The sequence below is a fragment of the Centropristis striata genome, chromosome 9 (assembly GCF_030273125.1).
Source record: "Centropristis striata isolate RG_2023a ecotype Rhode Island chromosome 9, C.striata_1.0, whole genome shotgun sequence".
In the NCBI taxonomy this organism is placed as follows: domain Eukaryota; kingdom Metazoa; phylum Chordata; class Actinopteri; order Perciformes; family Serranidae; genus Centropristis; species Centropristis striata.
Window position 1 is genome coordinate 36,148,872 of NC_081525.1, and position 14,006 is coordinate 36,162,877.

The 14,006-nt window shown below is 41.0% G+C and overlaps 1 protein-coding gene across 1 annotated transcript; it reads right to left on the minus strand.

Annotated features, from left to right (window-relative positions):
* Positions 1-1,000: 1,000 nt before the first annotated feature.
* On the minus strand, positions 1,001-13,653 carry lmx1a (LIM homeobox transcription factor 1, alpha). Its single transcript, XM_059341627.1, has 8 exons — positions 13,467-13,653; positions 12,781-12,961; positions 5,563-5,783; positions 4,489-4,664; positions 3,889-3,966; positions 3,315-3,405; positions 2,823-3,005; positions 1,001-1,490 (listed from the first exon to the last, which is right to left on the minus strand). The coding sequence occupies exons 2-8, from the start codon at positions 12,957-12,959 to the stop codon at positions 1,348-1,350; spliced, it is 1,071 nt and encodes a 356-aa protein (XP_059197610.1). The 5' UTR covers positions 12,960-12,961; positions 13,467-13,653; the 3' UTR covers positions 1,001-1,347.
* Positions 13,654-14,006: the final 353 nt, after the last annotated feature.

A 14,006-nucleotide genomic window follows, 5' to 3' on the forward strand; every position in this document is an offset into this window, starting at 1 on the left:
TGCTGCTGGCAACCATATATGCGTGCCAACTGCGCACAAGAAGGGAAAAAGCCCCGCAGGTGACCACCTTGGCTTCCTTCCCTGATATTTAAGTCTGGCTTCTCTCCCTTCATCTACCTCTAAAGATACAAGGAAGTACATTATGATACTTTAGTCCCGACAACAAAGAGTGTTGTTCCTCCTAACACATGAGCATGCACACGCACATGCCAGCAGACACTTAGAGCAGATACAGACACAGATACAAAGGCAGACTCAAAGAAACACACACTCAGTATACTCTGCTGCACACTTCTTTAGCTCTGGTTGGCAGTAGCATACCACGGTGACAGACAGTTAGATTGTTCCTGACCATTGACTTGCGCTCTCTGCTCTGCAAGGTCTGATTTCATAGTGGGAAATATGAGATGGGTCCAGGAGAGGGTTCACGGCTGGGGCAAGGAGGCACTCCATACAGTGGGGCTTCATATCTCTGTGTCACCCTGGGCATTCTCCCCTGACACAGCTTTCAGCCCCTCCGTTGTCTGGAGCCCCCACCTTGGGTTTTTTTTTCAACCTCCCTCCCCAGGATTGGTGCATTCCAGCTGGGCACAGTGCCTGGGTGGTCCCCCCCCCCTCCCGTCCTCTATGACTGGAGGAAGGAAAAGGCAGAAAAATGCAGCGAGGGCCTTTGACCGTGAGGAGCACAATGTGAGCGTTGATGATGGCGGCGTGGATGTGATGCTTACCTGCCACTGACCCATACAGCTGTCATAGCCCGGCGTTTCACAATCTGATGATCCACCCAACAGCCAGGGGAAGATGCCTCGCTGACCTGTCACCTAGATTGGACTGATAAGCACCGAGGATGGACTGACCCGGCTTTAACCCTCAGCATGAATACTCCATCTTTATAATAAATCACCCTATGCTTCATACTCACTATACCACACATTTTATACTGAATATTCACCGGATCATAACCATTATTTATTGATCATTGTTGATTCATTCAACAGCATACACACATTGTGAGAATAAATACAAATACACACACCCAAACAGTTATTTACATTAGAAGATGCAGTTATGATCTCATAATCTAACATTCAAACATAGTGAGAGAGGTCCGACAGTATCGTGCATACACAGGAGCCTGTGTCGTACAGTGGGCTTGTAAAGCATAAGAGGCAGTAGTGTAATTATATGCACGTGCACGTGGTATATTGCATGGTATCACAGTGTACCCACGTCCCCCATGGAGGGGACTATTTCTTCAACTACCTTGTGCACGGTACAGACAGATAGATGAGGAGCGGTGCAGAGCGAGGGAGAAACACCGCTTCTCGCTGAGTCTGATCTCCACCCTCAGGAGGTGAAGTAAGAGTCCTGCATGGAGTAGAGGCGGTCGATGGGGGTGAGCAGAGAGGAGTCGCCCAGGGACAGGCAGTCGCTGTCGGCCACGTGACACAGAGGGTCTCTGTCCATGTCACCGTACAGACTCTTAAAACCTAAAAAACACACAACATCAATAATAACTTTTTTTTAAAGGGCACTTCTTCAGTTTTACTCGTGTTCAGTTTATTTGTTATTAACAGTACTACTCAGTTCTATGATGTCTTCTGTTAAGGAGCTTTTTAAATAGATTACCCATATGTCATTAGGCTGGAGTTGCACTTTGTAAATTGCAGGATGTAAGGACAGAAAGGCTGTGTTCTGAATCATATAAGACTGTCCCATACTAGTTATATTAAATATGACATAAAACATAGTATGTATGGCGTTCTGACTGCATAGTATGAGGATTTTGTGTATGCGAGAATTGTCCAGAATGCATCTCCAGATTGTTGGTTTCAATAATTAACAGTTGGATCATAGTTAGAAATGATGGCTTCATGGTACAGTTAAGAGGAAAGAGGAAGAGTTTGCATACATGATACAACACAGAAAACATGTTTAACACTAAACAATACTGGAAAATATTCAATTGAGTGGAAGATGTTATGGCTGTGATAAACAATTTTAATTCAACATAATTTCATGATTTATATAGCTATTTGTTGCAGAGAAGACACATAACTTGAGTATTGTGAACTGTCTACTGGTAATGGCATACTCAATTATTAATTTAGTAGACAGTATCCTTTACATACAGATTCAATATTTTGTATGTTGTTATGCAATTTTGAGGCATTCCAATGTACTGCCAAAGTCTGCCTTACCAATTCCGACCATCTTTTATTACCAAACTTTATGGAAGTGCAACACTATAACACTAAACTACTTCTTTAAATAAAAATAATAATTTAGGGGAATTGTAAAGTTATTTAGAAATAATTTCCCTCCATACATGGGATGGACAAAATAACAGGATCAACTGACTATATTATAAAATCCAACAGAATGTATGATAATCATATTCTTGTGTCAGATAATTGCACTGTATGACATAACTTTGCTGTAATTTTCCATTATTTTGTCCACCCACAATAAATCGTTACCTCTGACATCATTTTGGACAGATCAATGCGATCTGAATTCAATGCACAGTGGAGTCACTACACAAACTGAATTGCATGAAAACAAGACTGTAATGTTTTTGCATTTAAATCTTTCAACTGGTCTCATGCTTAAAAGGAAATGTGAGCATTCTACAGCACAAAATGTGGGAAAATGAACCAACTATTGTGCATTTAAAAAAGAAACTCCTGATCAAAGGTCTATTTTCACACTGCCAAAAACAATGCCAATAAAACATATGCATTTTTTATTTTATTTTTTACCAATCCCACAAATCCCACACTTTGTACTCCATCATGGTTTGACAGCACTGAGGTCTTTACCATAGGGGTGCATGTGATCCCCTGGCATCTGAGGTGGGGTCAGGCCCTGTCTGAAGGGGTCCATGTCATAGTCCTGCTGCTCCAGTGTGGTCAGTCCCATCTGCTGTTGCTGCTGCTGCTGAATGTGAGTATAGGAGGATCCCAGGTGCTCCAGCTCAGAGGTCAAACTGCCACAGGAGGGCGCTGTGAGACACAGGAGACACACGGGAGATGTGTTTACAGTAATGTCTTTAAGTGAGCGCCTGTGCCCTGTGCTTCCTTCATGTTGTTAGAGATATTTAGCCTCTTTAGGGCTCTGTTAGCTGACTGTTGCAGCTTTCAAAACTAACATAGGTGTCAAGATTTCTGTCAAAAATCCGACTCTTCTGCATTTTTGAATACTTGAAGACATTGTTAAATATATGGATATGTGTATTTTCTTTTTTTTTAAAAAGAGGTTCATAACTTTATCATTATATGGGAGTGATAAAGCACATTTTCCAAGTATAATACCTGTGTGATGTGACGGGTGCTCTCTCTGCTCCTGAGTCTGCTGCTGCTCCTGCTGCTGCTGCTGCTGCTGCCTCCTGGCCAGTTTCTTCATCTAGAAAAAATGCACCGGCAGACATAAATCTCACATACAGGCCTAGTGTAAAACATTTTTCTCACTCCACAGTCTCTCTGCCACCCAGGCATATGAATGTGTTCACTCAATTGCAAAGTATTAACAGTGAGGTAAAGGACATCTTTCAGTGGAGGAGGGAAACCACACATGAGCCCACTTTGTGAGGAAATATGGGGTTTAATCTGCAGTGATCTCGCAGTGAGATGTCATCAGTTTCCTGTATGAGGAGATAACCAGGCTGATTTCCACTCTGGCATACTAACATGGTGCAGAAAGACTCCTTTTATTAGTAGTGCATATGACTCTGTGTGTGTGTGTGTGTGTGTGTGTGTCTCTGTGTGTGCGTGCGTGCGTGCGTGCATGTGTGTGTGCGTGCATGCGTGTGCTTGTGTGTGTGTGTGTGTGTGTGTGTGTGTGTGTATATATGTGTGTGTGTGTGTGTGTGTGTGTACTTTGTATTACTTTGGCTCTTTGGTTCTGGAACCAGACCTGCACAACCCGGACGCTCAGACCAGTCTCTGCTGCCAAGGTCTCCCTTACCTTGGATTAAGATTCAGGGGGAGGAGAAAGTAAGAAAGGGAGGGTAAACATTGGAAAATAGAAACAGAAAAGAGGTCACTTCAAGGTTAAGAAATCTGTTTCACTTCAACAATCCGCCTCAAACAAGGAGGAAAATAAAACATTTCTGAAATGTAATTTTTTGGGGGGTTTGTTTAATGTCTTTTGGATTTTGAAGATTAATTTATTTTTTTTGTCTAGTCTTTTTTGTTCTTTTTTCCACATTCCATAAAATATGAGGATAAAATGAAGATGAAATTAACCGTTTTTGGTAGAATAAAAAACAACAACACGTGAGTTATGACACTATTCACACATGCTCATTTCTAAAATGTTTTATATCTTCATTAAAATGGAAAGAAAATAACTGCATTATTTATCTATTTTTCACCCTCTATGCAAAAACACACAAAACCTGTGTCATATCTGTAGCTGAAGCTATGGAGCAGGGCTGGATCTACATTGTCTCCACACTACTGGCTGAACAGATGATAAACACTTTACCTTTCGGCAAGGTTTGGATGAGACCTCAAAGGAGGCTTTAAAGGTCCGTCTCTGTTGAGTGGTCAGAATGGTGCGCGGCCTTTTGGGACGTTTGCTCTCCAGGTCGTCTGATCTAACTCGTCTGCCTGTAACCCTCCCAGTGTCCTCCTCCTCCTCTTCTTCATCTTCACTTTTACCTAGTGTGCAGAAAGCAAATGTTTATTCACCTGCAAGGCATTCATATAAGACAGATAAAAAAGGAAAATTCACGAAGTCAGTCTAAGATGTTCAATGCATCATTTGCATAATTTCCCCCAACTTTCCTGATCTCTGCTTCAGTTTATGGTTCTTCTATCAGCCTAGAGGGCCAGAATGTCCTGTATTAAGGTTGTCATAATACCAGACTTTTAAACTTCAATACGATAATTTAAAATGATACTTGCAACCTATTTCAATACCATGTCAAAAGGAAAAAAAGATGATTTTGAAATTGTTCTTTCTTTTTAGATTAACAAATGCAAACACTGTTGGGACAGAAAAAGTTATATATAAACACATACAAACACACACATTTCCTACCCTGTTGTTTTATCTGTGCATCCTTGGGTGTAAAATCTAATTGTAGATCTGTTTTTTATAGTTTAGGTAATTTCATATCAAATGTGTATTTAATGGAGATCATATTGTTTTAAACACATGGTATTTTAATACCATTAAAGTGTCTGTACTTTTGATAAGCTTACCCTGGACCCTTTACTTCTTAGTTACCAGTAGGACAAGTGTAGCTAGTTGTAATTTCAGTCATAGCAGGTAAAAAATGTTTTTACCCAAATTGGTTGATTTGAATCAGTGGTATTTTTTCAGATAAATGTTGGGTTATTTAACCAAGCTAGAATAAAGTTATTTTAACCAGTACAACTGTAATCTGAACGTTATTGTAACCTTAACTTTAACAGTCTTAACCCTCAAACATGCCTTTGAGACCGAAATGTCCTCTCTTCCCAAACATGTCCTCACTGTGTTAGTTATAAAAGTGTTCCGGTCCTCACTATGTAGGAAGTACAAGAATACACACACACTGTTCACAGCCTGTACCTGTGTCGGAGGAGGTCGGGCTGGCCACGCACTGGTGGTAGTCCTCTCTGGCACACAGTAGCTGTCCCTCCCTGAGGACACAGCGGTCTCCAGTCTGCAGGCGGCAGGAACAAACGCTGCAGGTGAAGCAGCGCAGGTGGAACACAGCGGCCCCTGCACGCATCACCAGTTCTGCAGGGGAGATGGCCTCCGCACAGCCCCCACAACGCACTGCAAACAGACTGGAGGGAGAGAGAGAGAGGAGGGTGGGGGTGTAACACGGGAGGAAATAGAGAGAAATGGTGAGAGCTCAGTAAATAACAGAGAGTATTCTTTTGTTTGGCTGCCTGGAGCTTGAGTATAAGCTGGGACACTTGAGGACCCCTCACACTTTAGAAAGAAGGGACTCCATGAGAAAAAAAATGCTTGGTTGACTTGGGGAATGTTGCTGAGTCGAGCTGTCACTCAAAACAACTGCCAACCTGACTTCTCCCCTCTCCTCCTCCTCCTCTTGCCCCGACCACTCAGACACATACCCTTAGCGTGGCGGGTGTGCATCTTAGCGCCTGGCAACCAGGACTGGTGGGCTTAGCCTCAGAGACTGTTGCCGTGGCTCCGGCTGCCTTGTCCGAGGCTGTGCTCCTGGGGAGGCAGGAGAAAAGCTCTCGGCAGGCCATGGCTCCAGGCAGAGGGGGGGAATCAGGTCTCCCGGTGGGAGGGGCTGAGCCGCCGGTCCCATGAATTATCTGCGGAATTATCCCTAAGTCTGCTTAACCAGAGCGGGACAAAGGCAGAGCCAGCCCCCAAGCAGCAGGACCATTGTCCGCTGGCTGGCACCGCGGCATTTTGGGTCTGTCACGCAGGATGATGCGTCATCATTCTGGAGCTGGCGTTTGTCTGCAGACCTGACTGGGTCACCAGACCAGTCAGCCCAGAGGCATGAGAAAGTGACAGCCCTGATCCATGTTTTTGTTTTCACAGAGAAGTACTTCATGTGGCCCATACGGAGAACCTGCATATATCACTGATTCAGACTGAGATTTGTTTTGCTAGTTTGTAGCCATTTTAAAAAAGGAGAACTAGTGGTTAGTGGTAAATAAAATTAAAAAAACTTGGTACCAATGGTGGAGGAAGTAACTTTAGTAAATGAAGCAATACCGCAGTGAAAAAATACTGTTACAAGTAAAAGTCCTGCATTTAAAATTTTAAAAGCACTAGTTGTATTTGTATCAATATGTACTTAAAGCAAAAAAAGTGGCCCATTTCAGAATAATATTTAGTAAATGACCTTACAACTGATCAAGGTAACTACTCAAAACATCCCCCTAAATAACATAATAATATTGTCCTCGTAATAACTACCTTAAATTGGCTGCATGTAATGAACCAAAGCCATCATATCTGCATTACAAGGATTTGATTCTAAACTTTACATCTGACAGTAAATTTGATCATTAATTGTTCTTTTATATTCAATCTCAGACAGATTCGTATTTGTTCCATCTAGACAAATACAATTCGCACCACAAAAAGAAAAAAAAAGGTAGTAGCCGAAGTATGTAATTTTAGGGAAACCACACCTAATAATGATTTCACCAGAGCTGGGAGGGTATACATTATAACCAAATTCCACTAAAAATTATAGACTGCATCCACTAAAACATCAAGTGTAAGGTATTCCATCAGATTACTTAAATTAAGTAACATGCAACATACTTGGGATTACTTCTGAAATGCTAATGAGCTCATCTGTCTGGGTCTTATATTTACATGCCAAAAACACATTCCTGACAGTGTCCTGGCTGTGCGTGGCAGGTGGACTGCATGCACAAATTGTAGCATGTTTAAAATCCCTATCTCTCAGTAATAATGAAAATGAAGAATAATTTGTGCATCCATCATGATTCAGATCCACTCCAAAATGTCATGGGTTATTGGCCCATGCTACTGATACACTTCCACCAGGTTTCATGAAAATCAGGCCAGTGGTTTTCCAGTAATCCTGCTGACAAACAGACAAACAAACCAACAAAACTAAACCAAAAACAAAGAGAGGAGGAAATAAAGTAATCCTGCCAGTAACTGTAATCAGAATACCACCAACAGTTACTGATATTCTGTATTGTAAAAGCACAATCCTGTTACTTTTACTCCATTATTCCCAACCCTGGATTTCACATTAACTTACTACAGTGAAACAAATATTACATTTGACTTCCTATTGAATAAATGTTGAATAGAAATTCATCACATTATTTACAAAATAAACAAGACCTCAGACTAAACATAAAGCAAACACCCATGTTGAGGCATCCCTGTCAAAAGGTCGGGAGCTGCAACATCCTAAAGACAAACATTGCTGGGTCCTCTCACTGTTGCTGTGGGGTCTCTAGGGAAACGGTAAAGCCCATTCCCAGCAGCTCAGGAGGGTCAGCCGGGCTGCTTGACCCATCCGAGTCGTCTGCCCTGCCACGGCCTCAATGGTATGCACTTTAATATGGCCAACATACCGTCTGTGGTATGTGCATTCCTGTGGCAACACAACACGCACCAACGAAACATCTTCAAAGGAAGTGTGTCGGAGGAAATACCCGGAATGTTTCTGGGTTTCTGTGATACAGCAAAGTACTCGAATTAATGTCTCATTATGATGCTAATGCTGGATGTCAGTGAAGACGAAACTACAGGCATTAATGTTGTGAGATCATTCGTGTTTCGAGAATCGCTTTTCCATTATGCGCCTCGTCCAGTTCGTCTTCTCAGGATTCTTAAGCGTTGTTAATGCAAAGGTAAGAGTACCTCCAATACTTATGGAGCAGCTCAAGGTGTTTAATATTTCAGAGTTTCCGTTGACATGATTGGCCCAGAGGCCCTGCCAGGAGAGCGGGAACACTCAGTCACGCTGGATTTAGACATGGCAATTAGTGACAAGATCATTACAGAGAAATAAGTCAGCAAAATCCTGCGCTGCTCCTCACTGACACGGCCAGGGTCAGCCACTCTCGAGGCAGATGCACTGAATAATAAGATGAGTGTTTGGCAGAAACGTGTACACACACATTTACTCTCTCTCTTTGTTCCTGCGCTGACTTCAGTGCTGACCTTTGGCAGACAGACTGCTGGTCTAGTGGACATGCAGAGAGATAGATCCTGTTTCTGGATCAGGTTAACCTGGATCCTTTTGCTGAACGCACACACCAACAGAGGCCGTGTATCAGATACAGATCTGCGGGTCAAGTGCACCGCCAGTCACAGCGCTGATCTGACGACCAATCAGCTGTCCGGTGCACATGTCCACTGAACCGTTTAGCCAATCTGAATCTACTGACAATCCGAGCAAACCTAAACATCACATTGTCAGACAGGAATTTGCATAGTGCTTCATTAAATTACAGTCCAGTGTGTTGTGTGTATTGTGTGTCCTGTGTGACGGCTATGGGTCAGGCAAACAATTATAAGAACACTAGAGTCATGTCAGGAATATTTATTGTCAAAATATAAATGTCATCAACTTTAATACTGCCAAGAGAGTAGAGACTTTTGTTGTAATTTCTATTTTTGTACTGAAATATGGGCCAGTAGTTTTTTCAGGAATCTTGCTGAAAAACAAATAAACCGAACAAGTCATTACTACATTATACATTAGGTTATAAGGTCAGTAGGTTTGTGGGCTAAGTTAAAAGTAAAGAAAGAAATAAATCTCGCCTCGGAATCTCAAAACCTAATTATTACACATTATATATTATTAATCCTCTAAATCATTGTTTCCCAACCTTTATCATTGTATCTACGAAACTGACGACCCCTGAGTTTACATATTTTATGGGTATTTGGAATTATATTCAAAGCAACCCAAGCAGAGTATTTCCTGTGAATTTTGCATCACAGATCAGTTTACTGTCATCTTTAAGGAAGTTTTAGTATAATTCTGTTTAATGTTTTTTTTTTCCGTTTCAACAGTTATACAAACGTAAAATGTTGCTTTCTTTTTTTAAATTTTACAAATCAGTGTTCTTTTCTCCTAATGCTTGGTCATATTTCTACGAGCTCTTTGGCCGTTTTATCTGCATACTTTTCTTGTACAAGACCAGACTTCACACTGCCTTCAAGACTGTTTTTCTAAGTTGGTATTTTAGACAATAATCATAGTTTAAAAAATACATTTTCACATAAATGAAAAAAACATTGAGATATAGGCCAATTGCCTATTTCAAAAAGAAAAAAAGTTGTGTTACACCCCTTGAAAATTAATAAGGCCGTGCAACTTCCCCTGAAGCCTTGGCGATCTTTAATGGGGGTCGGGACCCTCAGGTTGAGAACCAATTCTCTAAATCCCTTTTTGCTCGTTCTTTATATTTTGCTGCTGTGCTGTTTAAAGTTGCACACTGGTCAAACTGCCTGAAAATCTGTACAGTTTTATGGAGGAATACAAGATGTCTGTTTAAGCCGAATTGATTTAGCATTTAGGATGTTACGCTCTTATCTATATTAAATAAACAATAACAAGGATAACTAACTAAACAAAGAACATCTTACAATCCTTAATTATTTAGTTTTCCAGTTTTCCAATTTTCCTTGAATGCTTTTGTAGCCCAATGAATGCACTTTTTCACTTTATTCAACCCATGGTTGTTGTTTTTTTTTTTTTTTTTATTTAATTTTGCTTTTATTATTATTATTTTTTTAAATTTTAGTGTCTATTTTGTTTATTGGATGCTTTTTATTATAGCTGATCAAATCAGAATTTCCTTGAATACGAGGAAAGATTTGGTTTAAAATAACAACATCTGTTCTGGCACAAATGTATATAATGTACTAAACTTATATACATATAAAATAATACAGTGTCCTGATACTAGTTGTGTATAGCAAAAGAAAGAACTGATGAATTTACAGTGAAGAGGAGTATTAGAATATAAACCCTGGCATTATTGTCTTTAAGCTGCTATGAACCGGCAGACGGGCCAAACCTGGAGGTCTGGCTGGCACATGAACGCACGGAAGAACAAGGTGAGATTCAGACAGAAGATACAGCGTGTGGTATGGAACAAATGTTGTCACAGTATGGAATAATCATCACTTATAAGCTGGCTTCACACTAGTCCTGGATCAGAAGAAGGAGGGGAGCAGGACACAGTTTGCACTGCGAGAGGAAAAACTGGCACACTTTTTAAAACCCCTCATCATGGACAAAAGTGGCGCTCATGTGTTATAAGGTGTCATAACCTCAGACAGGACGGGCGGGCGGGGAGGTGGGGACGTGAGACCTCGGAGGCAGAGCTCTGGCACCAGGCCTCCTGCTAATTGGTCAGGTCAGATATCTCACGGTCGGCTGGGCGTCGTCCCATTGCTCGACACACGGGCTGCTGTGAGCAGAGCTTTCCAGATGCCGCAGCACATAACGCCAGGGCTCATGGAGCGCACTGTCCCCCAAAATAAGTTCACACCATCCTCACCGCCTCTCTTTTCAGGATGTACCAGACCTTCTGACATATGGCTCTACTCTCCTAATTACCTCTCTGTACTCTGTGTTGTGATCATGCTTAGAATTGTGTGGTTTTCCACTCTGATTTCCTTTTATTCATTAACATGCCAGTTAAAATGTTTCGATTAATGCTCAGTCATTTTAAAAATATTCTGCAAATAAATATTATTCTCAAATAGGCCTCCACTAGCTCCACTGTGGTGTAGTCTAGTTAACTGGGAACCTGATGGGTGGCGTGAAGCGTTTTGGACCAGCAAGTGTAACATTGGCAGAACGAGCATCACTAAATTGTTCAGAAATGATGTGAGCTGCTTCCTGTTAGGGTGTACAGGTTTTATCTTGGCTCTTGTCTAGGTGAGAGCGTGTTTTGGAGGAAGAATGAGGTGGATGAAGCAGTGGCAGTGGGTGAGTAGGAGGGACTCGGGCGATGGGTGATGATGGTGGGAGTTTTGAGGGGGGGGCAGCCTCATCGACGAGACCATATGTTGTCCCCAGCTTGCAGTTGCCACGCCAATGGGCTTCGAAAATTTTAACACATTTTGACAATGTGTCAGTTGAGCTCTACCCCTGGTTGTGTGCTGCTTGTGTGTGTGAAGGTGTGACTGTGTTGTTTTGTGTGTGTGTGTGTGTGTGTGTGCATGGATGTACACTATGCAATAGTGTTCTCACATTCCAGCTCCCTCGCCACCCTTTCCTCATACAGTCACCTTGTTCTCTTAGTGCACTGTGCCAAGTTCCCTGGAAGTCCGCTTACACAATAAACGAACATAAACTACACGTGCACACACACACACGCATAGCATCATGCTTTTGCCATAAAGGATAACATGTGCAATATTTACAGCATGCAAAATTACTTTATACGTTTAAGTTACTTTAAAGAAGAATCACTTTTTTCCCCACTCTTTTGTTCCTCTCTCTCCCTCTCTCTCTTTCTCTCTCTCTCTCACACACACACAGGTGCACACACACACACACACACACACACACACACACACACACACACACACACACACTTTTTTAGTCAAGGTCAGATCTGGACAAGGGTTCCGTTGTGAAAATAGCCCTAATAACATAACGCACAGTAATTTTTGGATCTTGGTGCCGAAAGATTTAATAAAATGAATAAAATCAGATAAAATTATATTTTAAACAAAACAGACTGTAACAAAATTAAAAGATTTAAAGTACATTAACAAAACAAAACCCACAAATTAATTTTTTTTTCTATAAAATTGACTAAGGTGTACATATATTTGCAAGTTACATGCATGTTCCAAGGCTTAAACTGCATAACAGGACCAGAGAGAATCTAAATTGTATTGTAAACAATCTTGTTTTTAAACAAAAGTTGCAGCTAAAATCTGATTGTTTAAGCATATTAGATTAATTTAAGACAAAGTGTTCATCATAAACAAATAAAAATAAAATTATATATGGGGTATGTATCTCTCACTGAATTAAAATATATGCAGTGACTTCGCATTAGTGAGAAAATCTGACATAGTCATGAATTTGGTATTCAATAAATAATAATGTATTTGCATTAAAATTAACAAAACTTGAATTAAACCTAATAAATAAAAATTACATAACATCATACGTCCTCAGCATGAGAAACATTTTTCTTTAACTTTGATGGAGCTACCTCTCCGATACTTGAAAAGTAAAAAAATGTGCTCTTGTGGTGGAGTGTTTTATGATTTCATTTGAGAAAACCACACAATTATAAAGAGTTAGAGCTCAGCACTCACTCAGTGTAGTCCCGCTTGCAGTAAAGTTTGCGGTCCCGCAGAAAGCAGGAGTTCCTGAGCGCGTCCCCGCACGCTGCGCACCGCACACACTCCTCGTGCCAGAGGCCGTCCGTGACTCTGAGCAGGAACCGGTCTCTGATCAGCCGGTGGCACCCGGCACACACTGCCGTCTGATCCATCTCTGCAGAGATGGAAAAGACTTTAATTAGGACACTTTTCCAGCATGAAGAAGCTGGGACATCGGCTAATATGGATCAACAAAGTTTGATGAAGGGGACATTAAAATGTGATTTTACTTCGTTATAATAAGGAAAAGTGGTTAAATAGGCATTTGTTCATACATTTTTTAAGTGTGCATTACATATTAAAAATCAGAACGTTTTAATTACTTTTACTGCTGTTTAAATTGTCCAAATATTGAGTTCGTTTGGCCAATACTGCCAAAAATCACCACAAGTGAATTTAATATTTTAAAATATGTTTATTTTTTCAATAATGTTGCAAACTAAAGCTGAATTAATATTAATCATATCATCAAGTTTTACCCTCCTAAACTTAATAATGCCGGTCGATCCACCACAGTCCTCTGAGGAAACATATAATTTTCATCAAACTTAATTGAAGGATAATTATATCGTGAAACATTTCCCCTTGAATACAGTTATGTCAGTTTAAAAAGTCCATACCTGTAAAAAGTGCGAGTTTGCAGACGTTTGAGAAGTATTTTCAACTCTTGACTTCCTCTCAGAGCATCTCCGGAGAAAGAAAGGAAAGTCCTGCTGCAACTTGCTGCTCGGTGCAGAGAGCAGCATCAAAGTTTCTCCTCAGAGCTGCCGACGATCTTCACTCAGTCCAACGGTATCGACTATTTAGGCTTTCTATCAATTATCCTATTAGGGCTGAACGGGAAGGAGAGAGAGAGAGAGAGAGAGAGAGAGAGAGAGAGAGAGAGAGAGAGAGAGAGAGAGAGAGAGAGAGAGAGAGAGGAGTTCCTCCATGTGCAGGTGCCGGTTACCTCTCCCCCTCCTCCCTCTGTCACTCTCTCTCTTCCTCTCTCTCTCTTCGCATTGGATGCCACAAAGTTACCAGAGACGCACTTCAATGTTTTTTTTTTTCATTAGAAAGCAATAATGCATATAGTGCTCAGGAAGCAATATGCAGGTTGAAAGGTCATAGATAGATAGATAGATAGATAGATAGATAGATAGATAGATAGATAGATAGAT

Coding starts and splice junctions, on each gene's coding strand:
- lmx1a (XM_059341627.1), bottom strand. CDS start 12,959: ATGGATCAGACGGCAGTGTGTGCCGGGTGCCACCGGCTGATCAGAGAC. Junction 3,406..3,888: donor TCCAGAACCAAAGAGCCAAA/GTAATACAAAGT, acceptor CATTTTTTCTAG/ATGAAGAAACTGGCCAGGAG. Junction 1,491..2,822: donor GGATCACATGCACCCCTATG/GTAAAGACCTCA, acceptor TGTGTTTTTTAG/GTTTTAAGAGTCTGTACGGT.